Here is a 21,332-nt window from a genome sequence, read left to right as displayed (position 1 = left end):
TAGCAAAAATCTACAAGTAAAAGTAAAAGCTGTGGAACTCTTAACAAAAATTGCACAAACTAGCATGGCTCCTGAGTCTACCCACATCCACAAAATCCAAGCTGCATCTCCAACACAACGCACGGGGAGGAATTCATTACATGGTTCCAGATTCACAATTTACTGGTAGTCACATGGGGAATCCAGTTTATAGCTATGAGCACTAAAAACACCCAAAAAGATGCTCTTTTCTCCAAAAGATTCTGGATGTTTGAAAACCCTTAAAAGCCACTGTTGGCTTGAGCTTGGTGGATCAGGAGATTTTCACCCCCTCCCAGCCTGGGAGTCCCCACCGCTTCCCAGATCTGAAGCCAACACCTGAAAAACACAACTGTAATTCATCCAGAGCTGCTCCTTCCACATTTCCTACTCTTTGGCGTTCGAGATGCATTCCAGATGTGAAGGAGAGTGCAAAACTTCAGTAGGCCAAGCAATAAGTGTGATGGTGAACTATGACACCCCAAATCCCAAATTTAAGTGACCTGCACAGTTACTTTCACAATATATAAGCTATTTACCATAGACTAAAGACCCTCCGCAGGAATAGATAGGTTTATAAGTAATTTTCACAAATCACTTCACATTTTCTCCTGATTTTATTCTCAATCCCCCTCTTTCTCAAACACAACTTTACAAGAGGGTTTGATATTTTTCAGACTCTTACATTTACACGGTTTAAGCCAAAACAACTCACCTGTTCCCCATAACACGTTCCAATCCGATATTGCAAGCCAAGGAAGGGAAGCGCTGTAAGAGATCATGACCAAGCTGACCATATTCACCCCCTTACCACTATTTTTCCCAGAGCAGTGGCTGACCAAGACACTCTGCTGCTGCAAACAGCTGAGTTCAGCCTGGCGATGTTTACCCAGGGTCTCCTGTTCCACAGATCTCCGCTCCTCAGCAGCCTGAACTGTTCAGCAAAGACCTAACTTGACCCAATGTGGCAGCCAGCTTTTCACAACCACTTTATGTCAGCAGTTTCAAGTACACTAATAACCATGTTTTGTTCAGTGCGACTTTCTCACTGTGAATGGCAAAATATCATTATCACCTGCAGGTTGAAGCCTGCCCTCTACCCCATTTAATAGGGAGCTGATTATGCTATTTCGCCCACCCCCTTTTTCATAATTATGGGCTGTTGGCAGATGGCATGGCTCGGCACGGGGAGGCACGCAGGAAGGCAGAGTGGGCTGCGCTGTCGCTGCCCACGTCGGCTCCCACATGCCAGGGTGCTCCCGGGGACCCCGAATCCACTGCTGCGTCCCACTCCCAGACAGCAGCTAATGAGGCGTGCCTGCATCGGAAGGTGCAGGGGTTAAACCGGGAACTGCTATGAAAACAGTCCCTGGCAGTCTCGGGAGCAGGAAAGCAGAGGTTAGCAGAAAAGTTGCTAAGGCAGCAACTTCAGACAGACCAGCCCTCGCAACCCACCCAGCCAGGAAGCAAAGCTGGGCTTAACCCCAGGAACCTGCCGCTGCCCAAAGCCTTGTGCCAGAGCGACCCTGAACAAGGTCCCCACCACTAAGAGCTCTCTCGGGAGAAACTGGGCAGCTCAGCCCGTAGTAACAGACAGCATTACCATCGAGTATTTGCCCTGCAAGATCCCAACGCTGTGTCCCTGCAAAGTACAAAGGTCCGAGCTAACAGCCTACTGAAAAACATCCCCTCTACTCAGAGACACAGAGCAGAGAGTAGAGTCCAGAGCTAGACCCCAGCTCAGCTGGCCCGGCTGCAGAAGGGCTCTGGGAGCAAGCTGAACGCCGCGCAGAGATGCCACCTAATCCCTTGGCAGCAGTGGTGCTTGTTCACAGACCTAACCTGGCCTGGCACGATGGGTAGAGACAAGATACTGCTTGTCCTGGCAAGGATGCCAGGTCTGAGACCGTGGGAAGGAAGCTCCTTCCCCAGCAGAGAGGGTCTCATCCAGCTCTGCTGTTTCCCCATTCGATGGTAACTTGCCCCAGTAGTGACTGGGAGTGGATGCCCAGGGAGATACAGCAAAGAAACAAGTGACCCTCTCTGCCAGCCACAAGCAATGCCAAAGGGGACTCCTCTGACCAGAGGGGACATCAGGCACGTGCCACATAGGCACCTCGTGCTCGGGGGCACCACAGCAGCTCTATCTTTCTGGGTGCTTCATCAGGTGGGGGATGGGTGTCCAGCAGAAGCGCACCGCAGGGATGCATCCATGCATCCTGCCAGGCACAGGCTGAGCCCCGGAGGGCTGCACGTACCCCTGCAGCTCCCACTGCACCTGCGGAGCACCACACCAGCACGCACAAATCAGGACCAGCCACACATGCCCTGCGAGGCTGGTACTGCACGGGGCCAAGGCGGCACTGGCTCTGCATGCAGCTGCAGAAGATGGAGATGCCCCAGGTTGTCTGGCTGAGCCCAAAGAAAGTGCGGGGGAGGCCAGATTAATTTGGAAACCGCCCACTCTGGAGCCATCCCTGCTGGCACGCCTGCAACAAACCTGGTTGATGTGTTTCAGCTTGTCAATAATCTGGCTGATAACTGGCTCGGGACCTTTCATCTTCACCTCGTGGTTGCCAGGCTGAGCTTTTGCTCCATTCCTTGTGATTTGGAGACTGTACCTGTGGGAGTGAGAACAGAGGAAAGCACGATGTCATGGGACGAGATCTTTAAAGTTCAGTACAAACAAAAGAAATCCCAAGATAAGCACCAGCCCTTTCCAAAACAGAGTGCGCAAAACAGTTAATAATGACAAAGGAAAGGCAGAAGATTCCCATAAATATTTCTGCTCTGCCTTTGCAAAGCAGCAAGATGATGTACTTGTATCACTTGAGGACAATGAAGTCCTTTCCAGTCCATTAGTAACCAAGGAAGACGTTAAACAGTATATAACAGGGATAAATATTTTCACATAACTTGCACCCAAGAGTCCTAAAAAAGCTGGCTCAGAAATTCTGGCTTGCTCATGTTTGTTTAAAATAAATCTTGGCAGACCACAGAGGCTCCAGTACAAGAGCGGTAGTGTTGTGACCACAGCCAAAAAAAATGAGTGGGATGACCCAGTTAACTGCAAGCTGATTAGCATAACATCAACCCCCTTGCAAAATAATGACTATCACTGATGTGTGATTTCAATAATAAAGAATTAAAGCATCAGAATATAATTAATGCTGTCAACATTGCTAATGGAAAATAGGTGTTGTCAAACAATCTTGATTTCAGTCTTTGATGAGATCCAGCCTCGGGGATCAAAGTAACTGCTTAGACAGAACGTACCTTGAATTTGGTGTGGTGCTGGGTTCTGCACTACATGCTAGCTCGATTTACATGGGTACCGCGCAAGTCAGTAAAGCACCCGGAAAGCGGATGAAGAGCTGGTGGAGAGATCTCCAGATGCAGCTCTCAACAGGGACCCTCCCTGCGCAGCCAGCCGCCAGGGCAGCTCTGCAGAGGAGGGTGGCCAAGCCTGCACTCAGGTTTTTCATCAGTGATTAGGAAAGAAATATAAATTCACTGCTGCAAAATGTATGGAATGACAAAGTTTATCAGAGTGATAAAAGTAAGGAGAAGAGGGACGGAGGGATCGCTGCATGCTTGCCTTTGGAGGAATGCACTTCTACACGCCGTACCGGTAAGTTCATGATGCTCAGGACACGAGAGCCCCCACACCAACCTCACACTCGGCCTCAGGACAGAGTGAGCACCTGCCACCACTGGCAGCCACAGCAGTGGCACAGAGCCCACTGGTGCCTTCTTGAGCTGTGGGTTGTTGGTATTCATTGTAGCCCCAGTGACGGGCCACAGTATTCTACAAGCACAAAACAAGTCCTTGTCTCCAAGACCTGACAGCCCGAGCACATGCTGCCAAACCCCGGCACAGCCTACAAAAGCAAGATCGCCGAGATAACGCCAAGCATCAGTCTGCTTTACTGTATGTCTGTTTTTCCGGTGCCGTGGGTAAATACGATGAATATTCCTTTCTGCAATTCATCTCCTACACATCACGTCCTCACCGAACTCCCAGCACCAGCCCCAGTGACTGCCTCCCCGCCTGCCAGCTCCCTGTTCCCCTGCCCACCAATCCTTCATCCCCACGCTGCCAGGGCAGCTCGGGCAATGACAGTCGCCCCATCTCACAGAGGCTTTGGGGAGGAAGTGGGACTTCAGCAGGCATTTAAAGGAGGGGAGAGAGACGGGAGGGATGGTGGGGCCAGCTCAGGGAGGATGTTTTGCTGGTGGAGAAAGCAAGAGGCACAGGGACATTCAGCCACAACAGCTGTGAGGCCACACCGAGGGTTTTGGGGATACACAGGGAGATGACTCCACTTAAATTAGGAACGAGACCGACTCGGACATGTGGGGATGCAAAGGGAATCCCAGACTTATACTGGTGCAGCAGGAATCTGCCCCAACCTGAAATATTCCCATCATTTAAAATACAGGACTGAGGCTGATTTCCACGGCCAGGCTCTTTCAGAGCAGGAGTTCTACGTACAGGAGTGCTCTGCATCCCTGGCTGGGTCCCCAGCACGGGGCCCTCCCCACACACAGCTCAGCTGAGGGCTGAGCACCCCACGAGATGCTTCACTGAAAGAGGTGACAGACGAAGAAGGATGGGAGAAAGGAGGTGTTTGTGCCTCTAATAGAGGAGCACACCCCTGTGTATATTCCTTTTTCCAAACATAAACAGCTTGTCCAGGTACAGGAGAAGCATCACTGCAAAGCAGAGACATCAGCTTGGGTCCCCCAAGCCCCACCAGCTCCTCAGCACCAGGGTAGCTGCCTGCAGAGTCACCCCACCATGCAGTGCTTCACCTGCAGCACAGTGCTGCCCAGGCATACTGGACCCACTCCAACAGCTCTGTCCTCCACCCAGACACCTTTCCTCATGTTGTTGCTTCCAGTTAGGAGTCAGTGTTTTGCAAAACATGCACTTTTTTTTTTTTTAAACAGTTGCATTATCCTGGCAAGTATAAAACACAGCTATACCTTAGATGCAATAGCTTCCAGCTCCGAAAAGCACTTCCACATGGAGGAGGCTCATTGTAGCTCGAAAGCTGAGTGACTGGTAGGAGTGGGGCCAGAGAGCGCCAGGCTGGATCCCAGCCTGCAGCAGCCCGTGCCCAGGACAAGGGCTGGCTTCCCCGCACAGCCAGCCAGCAGGACCACAGGCTCCGAGCACCATCTTGTGGAAAGATGCTGCTGCCGCAGGCACAGACCTGCCTGGCTCTGCAAATACTTGGGCTTAACTTTTTGCAGGGGAAGAAAGCACTGGGAGCAGTGAACCATTAAATCTGCTGCTTGTTTGTCATACAGTCACTTAATGCCACTGTGCCAACCTGACAAACACATCTGGTGACTGAACATAAGCATCCACAAGATGCATGACTTTTTAGATGCCAAAGAAATTACCATTTTTGGTGTCACTGTAAATTTAATTTGAAACACTGATGGAGCTTTAAAGCACATTGCTGAAAAGTCTCCTGTGGCTTAAGAGATTTAACTAGCAAGATAAATCTCCAACAGGTTTTAGCAAGAGCAGAACCAAGCCCGTTTGATGCCTACCTAAATTAATACAATCTCTCTCCTAAACAGTTTTATACAAAGAAACTCAATAGCTTGGGTTTGAGTGTGCAAAACCCTTTCTGAAATCCATGCAACTGCCAGAGGGAATTTCTGTAGCAATGTCGTACAGGAGGGAGGAACACATCTATGGCAGGTCACCCTAACTACGTGTCCAAAAACTGAAACTGCTCTCCAGAAAACAGAGTCCCTGACTTGACCTTGGTGAGGGTGGTGGAGTAGGATCACCTTCCCCAGGGGGACAAGTCTACCAGAGAAGGAAGCAAACCTGAAAGCATTTGCAGAGGGATCTCTCCCTAAAACAGCAATGCTGGAGGAGCAGAGTGCCACTGCCTGGTGCTTCCCACCCGGCGAGGTACAAGGGTACATAACAGGCCCAAAATGAACCATTTGCATCATCACGCAAGTCATTTGAAGCAGCAAGGCAGAGCGCTCTGCAACCTGCACATCTTTGAGCACAAATCACAAAGAAGCAGATGCGTGGGGACACGCTACATCCGAAGAGCCAGAGATGAGCTCCCGCGTGGTTTGGGTGCTTCAGGACATACTGCCTCTGCTCTGCTGAGACTTCCTGGTGCATGTGGGTACAAGGGGGATACCAGCTCCCCCTCAGCTGTACCCCCCTCTGCCCATGCACCAGGGCCAGGCTGGCATTCAGGCACGCGGGATACAGCCAAACAAAGGGTTAAGGACTTTGAAATATAGCTTCAGTGAGGGAGGGACATTCCTGAAATGCCAGAAAAGCTGGAAAAGGCAGCTGGCACCCCTCCCTGCAGTCTGGCCCAAGCAGCCAGGCCTTAATATGGCAGAGAGATGCCTTTGCAACCCCCATGGAACTGGAGGATGGGGGGCTCCCAGGGCAGTCCCCATGCAGGCTCCCCTGCATCCCACCAAGCTGCTGCTTGGCTGGTGGGCTCACAGGTCCCATTGCAAAGCCAAGCCAAAGCGTCACCTTCCTCCCATGTTCCCCAGCCACAGATCAGCAAAGGAGACATCTCAGAGCCATCTCGAGCTGCTTTCAACGTATGCCAATAAAACAGCTCCTTCTGTAGGACACGTGCCACTCCATGAAACTCATCACATACCTCTGCCATGGTGACACTGGCACTGAACAGCAAATATGCACAGTGGTTCAAGTCCACCCCATGGTCCCAGGGGGTCCCGGTGCCGAAGGGGTATCAGTGTTGCAATATGAGCATGCTCTGGCTCCCACTTCATAAGCAAAGCCCAAAATACTTTCCTCTTTGACGTGTGTTGACGTCAGTCAGCAGCATCTCCTTGCCTGGGCTCTCTGGGTATGGCTCTTGCTGGGAACATGGTATTTTCCAAAGACAAATGTTACATTGTAAAATGTGCTGATAAGCAGCTCTCACTAGAAATGACTTTAAAGACAACCACCTGACGAAAATACTGATGATCTGAGGTCTTCTGTGGAGATAGCACAACTACAGACCTTTCCTGCTCCTTCTCATCCACCAGCAATAAATGCCAAAGCATGCAGCCAAATTAAGGGATTTTCTCCTTCTTTCCTCCCCACCATCCACAAACATCTCCTGTGAATGTTTAGTCATTCCAGTCCAAATGTGGCTCCTTCCAGGCTTTCATTTCAGAGCAAGGAAGACAAGATGACAAATGCAATTTAAATATATGGCAACGAATGTAAATCGTGTGTTCATCCTACTTGGCCATGCTAGGCTTAGATATGAGTTACTGCAATGCCTGACGTGTGATTTAGAGAAAGTAATCCTGTAAGTCAAACATAAAGAATTACACCTTTTAGAAAAAGGAAAGTAAGTTTTTCATTCAAATAACAATTAATTTATGCCTGCCTTCCAGTTGCAAAGTATTTATTCAAATGCAGCTCCACAATTTAAATAGCGTGATATCCCTTGCAGGCTCTTCCTTTACTATCTCTGTTTACAGATTCATACTTGTTTGAGGGAGTGGATGTGGGACAAATACAAGACAGGGCTACAATGCAAGAGAAGAGGTTTCATTGCACAGGACTTAATAACCGAGCTGGGGAGAGTGGGATTTCCAGCACCTACAACCCTCTGAAGCTGCTCTGCATTTCAAGATGTGATTTACTACAGGCCATGTGGGCTGGTGACACCGAGTCCTCACCACATAGGAGGCAAAAAGATCCAAAAAAGGGGAGACAGGAAAGAAAAGTTTCTCCCCCACACTCCTGGCAGGAACCCAAGTCTCATCTCCAGCTGGTTTTCATGGGTCAGTAAAGGTGGGCACAGTGGTGATGTCCACATTTTACTCTCTCTGGCCCTGCTGCCTTCTGGTTTAGTGGGACAACCTTAGCGTCACATCAGCGGTGCAAACAGCAGGAGCCAAAAGGCTGGAAGAGCGGCTCCAACCCTGCGGCCAGGGAGTAACTCCTGGATGAGTCCATAAGCCTCCAAGAAGAGGTGACAACTCTTTCCTTGTTGGTTCCTCTCTGAAGAGAGACTGTCCCGAGATACCAGGTCAATCACACTAATTGTCCCAGCCCAGACAAGGTCTAGGTGTGGGTTGCAGGCCACCCAAGTGCAGGTCCACCCCAGCTGTCCTCTTCCACACAGGGTGCACGGTCCCACCGTCCCTTGACCGTATGCTGACACCTGTTATATGGGGGTGCAGGTGGCAGGAGCGAATTGGGCTCTACGGCACTTGGGTGCCTTCCCGGCTTGCAATGTGCACTTGCTTGCTTGCTTGCAGTGAGCGCTTGCAGTCATCACAGAGCTCGCAATGCCACAGTCAATTTACACCACCAGCAGCTCTGAGCAAGTTTCTTCAAAAGCAACCAGGAGAATCCAACGCTCGCAGTGGGGAGTGTTCTCACCTAAATAAAAAGGAGCCATTTTCTGCTAGATTTCCAAATATCGACCACCTTGCAGCCTGCCAAAGGGAAGTGCTGCCTTTTCCCAGCCACCTTATGCAATGCACTACAGCCAGTAAGCATGCTGCAGATGTCAATTTGTTTTATTAAATGTGAAGTCTCCGATAATCACCTGGTTCTGGAAGATGGGACTTTAAGAACAGCAAAAACTGTAATATTCATAGCAAAACTATGGGAGTTTGAAGCGTAAAGGGACAGCCTGAAGTCTCCTTCCATTCTTACTTCAGTTGAGTAAAGTTCAAGACAAATAGATTATGGAAAAATTGCCTAAACCTGAGACCAAGCAGCAGGCTTAATATAGGAAGATTCATGATCTTCATTTCTGAAATACTCTGGAAACAATTATGGCCACTCAATAACCCACTGAATTTGCCTACTATCCTTTCATTATAGCTTACATTTGCTACAAAGCTGTGTTTTATGTGCTTGAAAAGTTATACAGCCTCTCTCTTCGGGGACTCCATTGTATCAGATATTTTGCAGCACTGCCAGAAATAACCAAACCCTTCTTGAACTAAAGGGTTATTGCTGGCATGGAATTTCCTTTGTTCCAATTACAGAATCTCATTTTTCTCTCTCGCTTCCAATTGTGCTTTCATTGTTTATGATTTGTATGATTAAAACAAACCACAGTACATTGGCAACAGCAGGGAAATGTGAGACTTGTAGCTTGAAGAAGAGAATCTGGCAAGGTGCTAAAAATATATTAATTTAGAATTGGTATAAAGAGAACAAGAGTTATGCGGGTGATTTAGATTAATGTACAAGTTTGTCTCAAGAAATTTGGAAATGGCAGTACCTAACCATAATATTTAATGTGCTTACAAGTTTTGCAGTGGGCAAATGTTGCTGTCGTTCTATTCAGAACAGCTTGAAAGGAATATACTCGTGTAAGCAGATTATTAAACTCTGAGAATCTAGATTTTAATAGGCTTTTAGTATTAAATGCTGCAAAACCCTGATACGATATAAGGTTCAAGTCACCTTTAAGATTCAGACACCTAACTGCCATAGAAACTGAGATAAATTCAGTATCACAACAACCACTTGATTTAAGCTGAAGTCTTTAAATGACCTAATTATTCAGCCAGGACTTCAGTGATAAGAATCACCCTCTGTTTTTTCTCTGCATTGGATAGAGATAAGGATAAGAGGGGCTGGACAACATCTCACCACCCAACACCACCAGCATGAGGGCAGGTGGGAAGATGGTGCATGAAGACAGAGGCAAGGATGGGCATGATGGCAACCCTTGCTTAAGTAGGTGTAAGCTGTTGCGCACCCACCCTTTCTCCATGTTCAGCCCTCTGCTATCTCAGGGAAGCGCTTGTCAATTAATCGAGCCCAGGAAAGCTGCAAAGAGGTGCACAGAGATGTACAGAGACAGAAGGACACCCAGCAGGTCTGGTCCCCAGCTACCATGAACACTCAAGCACCGTGACCTCTCACAAGCTCTTCACAAGTGCTGGAGCCCCATGTGGCTTTTGCTGTGAACTTTGGTGGTGTCACATAAAAGCACAATATGTTTCTGCACACTTTAAAAAGTGTGAAAAGCAGTAATTTCTTGCCTTTTCTTTTTTCTTCCCACTTTGGCTTATGTTCTTCAACCAGGCAGCAACAGCACAGCAAAAGACACGGGCACCACTCAGTGCATGACCAGAAAGATCAACCTTCCCTGTATGGTTGCCACTGTTTGCAAGCCATTATTTCTGACAGATCAAAGCACCATGTGCTAAACCCACATAAGGGATGGTGATCAATCTACCAATCCAGAGATCAAACCTCAAGGAGGATGAATTCTTGCCATTAGATGGTCCAACCTAGAGAAGTAAGGGAGATGGACAAAGGATCACAAAAGTAAGAGTCAGTAAAAGACAATGAGGGATGAATCACATTAAAAATGCTAGAATACACAAAGCAGGATGAGTGATGCTGATCCGTCAGCAGAGCATGTTGTGTCATCCCCACCCCAAACCAAGGTGTACAAAGCCCTCAGTCAAGCAGGTCCTCAGAGCTCTTAATTTCAGGGGGGTTGCAAGGGGCTGCACCATGCATAACCCTGCTCCATCGGTGGGAAATCCGAGAGCGAGGGATGAAACAAGAACGTAGCTCAAGTAGAGTCAGATATCGATCAACACAACCAACAAAGTAGAGTCTGCGCAGGACTGCACTGAAATGGTTTGTTGTGTCAGGAGAAAAGCACAGTAAAATACTGCAGCCGGCTGCATTGCCTCAGATGAACATTCAGTCAGGGCAGGGGGAGTTAAGGGCAAGGAGGAAACAGAGGATGGTTCAAGGATTAAACTGGGAAATGAGACCCAGTGGAAAGGCATTGAGCATGTCCGGTCTGCGGGGAGGAGGGACATGCTCACTCTCTGCTGATAAAAAAGGGCTGAGATAAACAGGACAGAGTAAATACTGATTCAGAGAAACCAGGAGAGGAGGCCTGTAGGGCGCAGAAGGGACCATTTGCGTCAAATAGCAGGATACGCATTGTCGGTATTATCTAGTACCTGAATGCTTTGGCAAGGGGCTGGGAAGTTGCTATTCCAGGCTTGATGTAACATGTTATAGGAAAAGGGCTTAGAATAACCAGCAAATTTTGTCATGACAGAGAAGTCGGGAAATGGATAAACCAGTAGGGCTCCTCTCTAACTTAATTAACACTCGGGTACCGCATTAAAGATGTGAGAGGTAAATAGCCACAAGCCCTACAGAAACACCAGACAAGCCCGTATGGATGCTCATGCTAAGCTCACAGCAATGCCAAAGCAGCTTTATCCATCATCTGTGCAGCACCAGACATGGAAACATGTGGAAACACAGCATCCACCCAACCATCCCTCTCCCCTGGTCTTCACCTGATGCTGCAAAGCTTTCAGCAGCTTTGGCAGGTGCTTTCTAACCTATCCCTAGGCTGGGCACCTCATATTGCTATAGGAATCGCAAGATGTCTCCCCCAAGCCCCAGCTGCTATTCCACAGGGACATGGGTGGTCTTAGATCTCCCCCATGGATGTCCCAGAAACCCGAAGGGGTCTTAGGTTGCACGTGGTGCCCACGCTCAGGCAACTCAATCCTGCCCCGAGGTGAAACGTATCCAGCAACCACGCACAGCAGGTTAAGTGCAAGGCACGAGTGTCTCCTCCTGTCCAGCCAGCTGAACTTTCAGTCAAGAAGATGTAATTTGCAAAACTCAATATCCAACAATGCAAGAGGGAAACATTAAGATATAAAGTGTATTTTACATGCACAAAAACTAGAAAATCAGACCCTTCTTTCTGGCAGCCATTACACGCACGGGACAACAACCAGGTCACCATCCTGAAATTAATACTAGCAATTCAAAAAACACCAAGCTTCTTGCAAAAAGTGGCAAGCTGGAGTTTGATGACCAACAAGTGCACATCAGTCCAGCAGGAGAATTGCTGTAGTCATGCCAAAAACACTCCACTATAATAATGCACATTCTCAGAGCAGCTTGTGAAAGAACTCCTATGCGGTGAACAGCTGCTTGGCTCCCTCTTGGGGAAAACACTGAATAAAGAAACTGGTGGTTTGGGGTACTCAAGCACCATTACCTTAAATGCTCCTGATTTTCAGGAATCCTCCCAGACACTCTGAAAGAAATGCCACGCTGGGAAGTCCAAACGCTTGAAGCAGTCGGTTTTGGCTTCACGTGAAGCAATGCAATTGGCTTTAGAGACCATTTTAACTATATGCGTGCTTCTGTTTGAAACATTCTGCAAATAGGTCCTGGGAGAGGAGCACCCCGGACCGTTATCTTAGTTCAGCTTTATTTAGCTGAGTTACTCCTGTATTTTCATCGGCAGAAACACCATGAGGTATGAGACACTTTCTCAGCCTATGGAGAGGAGAGGGTCACCTTGGGAAGGGTTACAGCTGCAGATGCTAAAAATACAAGGTGGGAAGACAATCTATGTGTTTAAGGGACAACAGCTATTTCCATTTTGTGCATCCAGTTTCCCCCCTTCGTGAACACCCTGCCTTCAGGGGGGGTTCAAATCTCCTCTGCCTGAGCCACCACCCACACTGCATCCTTGCCCAGCCAGCAAGAGTTTCCCCCTCCAGGACACCACTGATGTCTCTGCAAGGGGATGGGGGATTTAACTCTCAGCACCCCTTTCTGCTCGCAGTAAGAAACACCAATATCTGCCTGCAAGGGAGCTGTTGCTAATATTTCATACGAGCTGGCAGAGGTGGTGACATCTGTGAAATAGATCAGAGGGGGCAAGGAGGAGAGGAGTGGAAAGGCATGCTCTCTTCAAGCACAGCAGAGGATTTAATCCTCAACTTAACAGCCAGGGGCTGAAATCTTGGTGCCCCCTTCATGCGCACACACTTTATCCTCTCCCTGCCTTGCCCCCTCCACAAACCTTTGCATCTACGTGACCTGCTGTATTGTGCCACCAACACCACACCATTGCAGCAGGGGACCTAGGATGACATCTCTGCCTATGGTGGCCCACTGGTATTCTCAGCAGAAAGCTGGAGAAGGCTGTCATCTAAAGTCATGTTTAATCTGCAATTAATTCTGAACTTATATTTGCGGGAGGATCTGGACCCAGCACCTTTCCATTGCTGCCACTTCACCCAGCTGTGGCGTCAGCAGGACCTGGACCAGGGCCACTGGCTGCGGCCCTGGTGAATTGTCATAAGCAAAGACCTCACCCTAGGTCCTCCCCTGCAAAGCTGCAGCGTTTATAGCACTGTTTTAAGAAGTTTTAATTAACAGTCAGTGAGACAGTATTGAAAGAATCTTTTTTTTTTTTCCAATTGTACTTCTCACATAGGCATGGAAACACAAGATTTTCCAGAAATAGGTACATATAGAGGACACATTTTTCCTTAGGCAAAGTAAGTACATTTTATTAAGCGTGTGATCTTAGATGCTTGAGCAATTTTTTTCAAAATATAGTTTGATGCTATTTCAGTCCCTTCAGTGTTTCAGGTCAGTATTGCAAGTACAGGCTAATTACCACCTGAGGTTACTGATCAAAAAGTCATAATTAATATCTTGGCATTTCACTACTTCCTGATTTTATTTCTATTTCTTCCCTTATGCAAACTACTTAATAGCAAAGGATGCTTTGCAAAGAAGGGTGATTACAGGAGATTTATGTATAATTATAAAAAACATTTCTAAGTTCTATTTCCACATTCTTTAACATTCCTGAGGGGCATTTTTTGCAAGAAAAAGCATCTCCATTTCTATTAACGCTTCCTTCCCCTTTATGCTATTACTCCTGTACTTGCGTGTCTTTATTAACCTCACAGTTACCACCAGGACATCCTCAGAACCAACGAGTGGGGCAGGGAAAAGTGGCCAGGGCATGAGCTGGACCCTGGTGTGAATGGCTCCATCCAGAGAGGACAGCCAGGGCTCGGTTGAAGGAAGATGATCGGATGGCAGCACTGGAACCACCAGAGCTCAGTAGTCCTGACCCCCTCCAGCACAGAGCCATGGCCAAGGAGAAACCCAACAAGGTGATTTCCCTTGTCACTCCTTGGATGGGGCAGGGGATGCCAGCCATGCTGTCCTGCTACCACTGCACGGAGTCAGGTTGGAGACATCCCCACCGCAACGCAGTGCATGGTGGCAATGCCCCCACTGCTGCTCCGGAGGAGCTACCCCTGGCACCGTGGTGCACCTTGCCATGGGAGCACAGCTGTGCTGAGCTGCTGCTGCTCTCCCCTCTCGGCTCGCCACTACCAACCCACCCTGACCGAAACCGGGCATGGCTGCAAGGTTTTCACAGCAGAGCGCAGAAAACTCAGTGGGGGGCAGCACACAACCACTTCTCTCCGTGCAGACTGTGCACATCCATCTGAGCTGCAGCACAGGTGGACGCAGGCTCTGCAAAAGGTTTCTTAAGGGACCGAGCCGTGTCCTGGTCACAGACCACTCCTGCAGCTCATTAACAAAAGATAAGCAGAGGAGAGGGAGGGGAAGGGAGATGTGATTCACCTCTCCACGACTTCTTGTCCATTCCAGCAAAGAGTGTCGTTCTGAACAGCAGAGCTGTGGTTGCAGATGTACTCTGGCAAGTTGCTGTAAAAACTGCCGTAGGACTTCAGCTTCGTAACGAGTTCCCTGGAAGACAGGGAGATAAAAATGGTGTCAGTTAAAAGAGGAAAAGAAGATGGAGTTGGTGGATTTTAACCAGTGAAGGTAGTCACACAAACACAAGAAAGCAGCTGGTAACAAACCATTAAGCATTGGTCTTATTTCTGACCTCAAGTAGCATTTTGCATCATCCCCTGATGTTATTCAGCGAAGGGCTGCATCCGTGTTTCTTGGGGCAAAACCACCAGCGATGGGAGGGATGCTGGGGCAGCAGAACCTCAGCCCAACCACGCAGCACACCAAAGCCAGACACACTCTCTGCACTCTCACAGCACCTAAGGAAAGGTGCTGCTGGCTCAGCCCGTGCATACATGGGGTGCATCGGAGCTGCAAGTGCTGAGGCTGCCAGCAGTCCCCTCCACTTTGCAGAAGTCAACAGAGGTCCTTCAGGAGAGGACAGCCTTGTCACTTTGTCCGCCTGACATCAGCCATCCAACATCCCTGCAAGGGCAGGTGGCATTTTTGGTGGCAGACCAGAGCAGACACTCTCAGCACAGACCTGTACAGATAGGTAACACTGGGTTTCATGCCACGCTGTCAAAAACATATGATTTCAAGGCAACGCTGGGCTGGCCATCACGTCACAGTCTGCATTCAAAGGGGCAGGTTACACTCAGCAAAATGGCTCTGCCGCGGGAAGGCAGGAGGAGCCTCAGGAGCAGTGCGTGTGCCAGGCAGAGGGGATGCGAACCAGGCTGCAACCCCACCCTGCGTCGCCCCTTCCCAGTACCAAGGGTCCCCAGCAAGTCTCCTTCAGCAGTGGTCCAGGGGACACGAGCTGACCCCAGGGACGCTGACAGCCACCAGAAAGGGGAGAGGGGTTGTGGGAGCAGGATGCGCTTGTCCTGCCAGCCCAGGCTGGCCCCTCCAGTGGCACTCAGCAGCTGTCACCAGGAAACACCGGTAGATTTAATTAGCCAAATGGCACAAAGAGCATGCTAATATGAATAGCAGGGGCTGGAGGAAGTAAGACTTCACCTCCTGGTCTCCTGGCTTCAGTTCAGTGCATTTCCCCATTTGGCAAGGGGATATTTCTTGGCCTCCTTCCTCCCCAGGAGGGATGACGACGGATCAGCACCTTGAGCTGGGAGCACTCCCGGGGACATCCCCTCGGTGCTCGCAGCAGTGGGACCTCGGTGGCACCTCCACACCCCGCCAGCTCTGGGGAGCTGCCCAGCAGTGCCAGGCTGTCAGACAGAGCAAGCTTAGGCGGGCTGGGGGGCAGAAGGGGTGCCTAGCTCCCTCCATCCCTCTTTGCTTGGGGTTGTCGTGGGGTTCCCTCTCCAGACAAAGTCCCCGACTGCCAGCTGGGGGCAGGCGAAACAAGGAGAAGGCGCCCCCGCGAAGGCAGCCTGCGCTGCTCTGCTCTGCCTCTTTGCTAACGAGGAGCCTGTTTCTGCCATCGGACCGACACAGCCGGTGCAGGCAGAGCCAGCAGCGATGGAGGCAGAGGGGCACCCAAATCGTCCCTCCGGTCACCACCACGCAGCCTGCCCGGGGCATCGCAAGCACCAACCTGTCCATCACTGTCCACGCCAATAAACAAGGGTTTGCCTGAGGAGCCAAAGTTCCTCCAAAGGGTGGGAGTTCAGTCCACAACCCCTCTGCACAAATTGGAGGGTGCTTCAGACATTCACCTCCTGCATGAATCCCCTCCTACGGCCATCTCCTGCACTGGCCTCACGGTGGGGCAGGATGTCCAACCATCACCACTTTAAAAGCCAAAATGAGGCAAGACCTGGGTCTTCATTACACCAAACCCTGAGCAGCCTTACACTGCCCGTCGCACCCAGCTCCTTACATCCCAGGCGTTGCCTTGCTCCCTGTCCTGCAGACCCCAGCAGCGCTGGGGAGAACAGATGGAAGAAAACTTTCCTGGGGAGCAGAGCTCCCCGCCGGGAAGGGGAAGGGAGAAACTCCTCCGTATCTGCACGTATGAGCTCACGTAATTTGTCACAGCAGATTTCATTAGACTTCACAGTCTGCAAAGGACATCTGCGGCAGAGCCTGGGCTGTGTAACCCTCCGACGTGTTGAGACAACGGAGGAATGCAAGCCCTGGTGCCATACCTCAGGGGAACCGTATCAAGAATGTGGCCCTGTTACTCTGTAGAGAAATCCATCCAACTTAGTCAATCCCCAGTTCCAAAAATTGCCAAGTTTGCCTGTTTCTCTCCCACAGGGATGTTTCTTGTATTTGAGACAGCAGTAAAGGCACCGCACGTCTCTGGGTGCGCTTTCAGATCCAGAGGGAAGATGCTTCTCCCTGACACACCAGCATGAGCTCACTGAATTACAGCTTCTGTTTAGAGAGGGAAGGAAGCACAGGGTGGAGCGCCAGCAGCAGAGGCACCTGCTTCACTTTGAAAATATTCCATAAAAGGCTGCTAACATTCCTGAACTACCGTAAAAGATTGCACAAAAAAAAGTGAAATGAGTCCTCCTTACCTACACACACAGTGTTACATGCAACGTTTCAGGCTAGAACAACCATTTCCACCTATAACTACACTGTGAGTATTTCTGGCACTATAGCAGTGCGCAAGAAGCTCAGACAAGGCATTTGGTGTATGAACCTGGGTGCCTGGTGCATTGCAAAAAAGCAAAACAAAGATGAAAAGCAGGAGGCAGTTTTACACGTTAAAAAAAGAAAAAAAAAGATGCTCTAGGTGAGAAAACACATGTATACACCTTGCTGCACTTCAGAGCCAGCCATAGAGCAGCTCTGATGTTCAGAGTCAAAACCAGCGCAGGCTTATGGATAAGGGGAGCTCTTCCATCCGCTTCCATGGGGCCATCCCGTATGGCGACCGCTCCTGCAGCCCATCCTGCGGGTACCGCACTCAGCCCAAGCATTCTCACCTCCTCCTGCTCGACAAAGTTTCTTCTTGCTCTATGTGAGTCACCTTCAGGACTTTCTTTTCAATGAAAAGGTCTTCAGGGTAATTAGCTGATCGATACTGCCTCTGCTGAGCATGGCCGCATAACCGGCTGATCTGGAAAAAACAAACACAGCAGCATAAGGAAATTTTGGGACCAGAAATACTGCAGGAAAATAGCTGAGATGCACATTGGCCCCTGCACATGAGCTGGTTAGTCGTCCCATCATCCTCATCTCTCCCACAGCTCATGCAAGTGCCTGAAAGCAAACTACTGCCCTAAGGATGCAACCCCACTCTTGTACAAATATCCCCTGTGGGAGGGAAGGCAGCAAACTTCAGGCAAGACTTCTGGACATCCAAGTGCCTCAAGATTGTCAAAACCCTTGAGCTGCAGGCATGACCGGCAGAGGTCCTTGTGCTGGCTTAAACTCGTGCTGGTAGGAGGGGGCTCGAGATGTTCCCCACTCCTTCCTTGCTGAAAGCTGCGGCATCTCAGGATGCTATGCTCCACCACTCTAGCCAGGCTTTTAGGTAACATCTCCTCTCCAAAGGTAAATCCCGAGATGCCAGTTCTGCATCTCGAGGCAGCTCAGCATCCACATGGCCTGCACTGCAGGTGCCTGGGGATGAGCATCATACACATCATTACTCATTAAAAAAATCAGGGCCTAAAATACAGCAAGCATTATGGCTACACCCCAGTCATACCATGGGAGGTCTTGATTAACAGGGCTCTGTTAATGACACAAATTAGCTCATTAGCACACAGATGATTCGGCAACCGGCTGCAGCAGCGAGGGAAGGAATCCAAAACGCCTCATTAAAGCTCTCCTGTGCAGCCGCTGTCCCGAGACTCAGCCAGCAGCACTGCGGCCACCACTGCAGTCCCTGTTGCAGATGAATTTGCAGCCATTTCCTTCTCTGAGAGACCACTGAGGGACATTTTTTCCCCAAGGCACGACTGCCGCTGGGAAACTCGCCTTTTGAACCACCCTGTGCTATTCTGCAGGACTCGTCCATGCTGGGTTGTGAAGGGGACTTGGCTGATTGCTGGGATGACGAAGGCACCACAGCTAACAGCAACCTCTCTTGCCTTGACCCGCATCCCACCACCGGCATCCAGGCTTGGGACCAACCACATACCCATAAAATGCCTGTTCCTTGCAGCACCTCATTTATCTTCACACCACACCGAACCAAGGCAGGCAGCTAAACTCAGAGTTAGCGACGCACCCGAGGCTAAAAGCACACCCGCCACCCAAAGCTACAAGCATCTGATGTGTAAAGAGAAGAGATTAATTCTGTTCTATTACATCCTGCATTTGGGTGGGCAAATAAATTAGTAATGTCACCTCTTTCATTATCAAGAGCAGCACAGTTTGTTTGCTCAGGCTGCCATACATCGAAGAGTAAAACAGAAACCTCCTGGGAGCTGGGCAGTGCCGTTTCTGGTTCACAGCGCAGTGGGAAGAGATGCTGCCACCGGTTCCCTCTGCCAAAGCAGCTCCTCCTGCAGCTGCCGGGGGAACAGTTTCTGCAGCATCTTACCTGGTTTTTTTCTCCGCTGCTCTCCCTTGGCTGTGCTTCCTCTCCACCTTGCCAAGCCCAAGTCTTGCAGAAGAATGTGTTAGCACTACTGCCCTCCCTAAATTACATGGTAGGCTTAAAAACCAGAGAGAGAGAGTAAAAAATACGAACACTCCATTTTGGGCTGTTTTCTTCGCCTTTTGGGTTTTCCTTTAGCACTCATCTCTCTCTCATAAAATTTGCAGGTAGTCCCCTGATGCAGGCAGCCAGGATAAGGAGGAGATGATGGGGCAGCAGGAGACCTGGACAAGGGCTTTTGGGACACCTGAGACCCCACTGCTGCAGAACAGGTCTGCACATCCTGAGCTCTCTCTGTGCTGCCTGGTGCCACCGTCCCTACAATGGGCAGATCGGCAGGAGCACACGAGGACGCATGGGGTTCTGCAGACCTCAGCCCCCAAAGGTGACCTCCAAGCCCACGGAGAGGTCAGAGATGAGACCTGCCATGGATCCACCCTGGGGAAACACAAGGTACACAAATGCTACAGGACGATGGACACAGAACAAGCGACGCCACAAAAGCAGCATTGCTGCACCCACGCTCTGCACAGGCACGTAAAGCAGAGAAGTGGGAAAAGGTCAGATATTTTAAGCTGCCGTTTGTGATGACTCCCTTTGATTCTCCCCAGCTCTGTGAAAAGCCTCCCCCCCTTTCAAAGCCTGCCTTTCAGCTGGTGAAGCCTATTGAACCCCGAGAGAAGAGCAAGTCCAGGATCAAGAGTTTTTTCCCCAAAGATGCTGAGACACGCTGAATGGGAGGGGAGGGCCGGAGCGACAGCGTGAACAATGGCACCACCCGGGAGCGTGCTTCAAACAGCAAAGCAGTCGGGCGGACCAGGGCTGCTTCGTCTCCCACTGAAGGTATCGCAGCCCCTCTGCTCCCAGCTCCGGCACGGGAGCTGCGGCTCAGCCGCGTCCTCGCAGCCCCGCTGGGTACCACGGGCTCCTACGAGAGATGAAACCACAAACAGGATCATGTTAGCCCTGTCATGGGACAGTAGATTAAATCTTTATGGATAGAAGCTGGAAAGTCTGAGCAGCAAATCCACGTTTTTACTTATTTATTTATTCAATGAACGACTAACCTTCTGAGGAAAAGAAACATACCCCTGCAGCCCATCTTGTTAAGTCACGGTGCAATGATTGTCACATTTTAGTCAAACAAAAACCTGGCTGAGATTTGAACTTTAAATAAAGCGAGAGAATGTAGAAATAACAGATTGCCTGCTCATTTGCAGGGGCGGCACCGTGTGCGTTTTTGGGGGGAGGGAAGGATTTCACAAACCATCTGCCAAAGTTTGCTGGGCCACAAGCGGTCCTAGGACAACAGCTCAGAAATCTTGTTTCAATCTTTCCTCCTCTTTGGTCCCTGCTGCAGGCTCAAGAACACATGAACCCAGTTTCCCAGTCTCTTCCTAATCACCACTATTTTGAAGCAAGCTCCAAAATTTTAAAGAGTCCTGAAAAATGCCACTGTAGGGCAGTCAGAGAAGGGACAACACAAGCCTCAGACCTTGGGATGGAAAAAGTGAGATGCTTCATCCCACGGGCAAGGTGGCATGCCTGCAAGAGTAAGAGCAAAAGGAAGGTGGCATATCTAATCGCATGTGCTAAACTAGTATCGAGTGACAGCAGTAAATACGTGGTTGCCTCCCACCACACAACTATAAATGTGAAATTCAAAGCAAATTGACAGAAGGGAACCGCCGGCTCTTCTCCTCAGGCTCTGCATGCTATCAGCGGGATCGTAAATATACACAAGTCCTTATCTAAAGTATATTCAGTGCAAGAGCCATGCAGCCTCTTATTTCATGTCACACAAACAGTCCCAGAAGAGGCTGAAGTTTGGAACATCATGCCACAAAAAAAAGAATAAGTCAAAGGGTAGTGTGGTTTTTAGGCAATGAGGGTTGGGGTTTTTGTTTGTTTTTAAGAGAATCTGCCAGTCCACCGAAAAACTGCCACGAGGGGACACAAGGCAAGTAAAACCTTCCCAAAGCCTTGAACTTTCACAAGACCCCAAAGCCACCAATACTGTAATAGCCAGCGCAAAACCTCCCTACCCCAGCTTATTAACAAACTCACTAATTACCTGATTTCATTAGCCTCCTCCATGCGAGCGTGACCCAGGCCACGAGAATGCTTTGTCTCCTGCCAACCGCTACCCACCACTCCATTTCTTTATCCCAGCGGCAGGGCGAGCCCGTGCCTGCCGGTTGGGCAGAG

The 21,332-nt window shown here is 49.7% G+C and overlaps 1 protein-coding gene across 2 annotated transcripts in view; it reads right to left on the bottom strand.

Moving 5' to 3' along the window:
• The window catches only part of GPC3 (glypican 3), a 153,411-nt gene that overhangs the window by 43,647 nt on the left and 88,432 nt on the right, over positions 1 to 21,332 (bottom strand). For both annotated transcript variants that reach the window (XM_054839327.1, XM_054839328.1), the window contains exons 4-6: positions 17,500 to 17,633; positions 14,480 to 14,605; positions 2,519 to 2,639 (exon numbers count right to left, since the gene is read on the bottom strand). In XM_054839327.1, coding sequence (XP_054695302.1) covers positions 2,519 to 2,639; positions 14,480 to 14,605; positions 17,500 to 17,633 — 381 coding nt within the window. The remainder of the gene's footprint in view (positions 1 to 2,518; positions 2,640 to 14,479; positions 14,606 to 17,499; positions 17,634 to 21,332) is intronic.

The sequence above is a fragment of the Grus americana genome, chromosome 12 (assembly GCF_028858705.1).
Source record: "Grus americana isolate bGruAme1 chromosome 12, bGruAme1.mat, whole genome shotgun sequence".
NCBI classification, from domain to species: domain Eukaryota; kingdom Metazoa; phylum Chordata; class Aves; order Gruiformes; family Gruidae; genus Grus; species Grus americana.
Note: the sequence above shows the minus strand (reverse complement) of the source record. Positions and strands in the feature narration are given on the sequence as shown.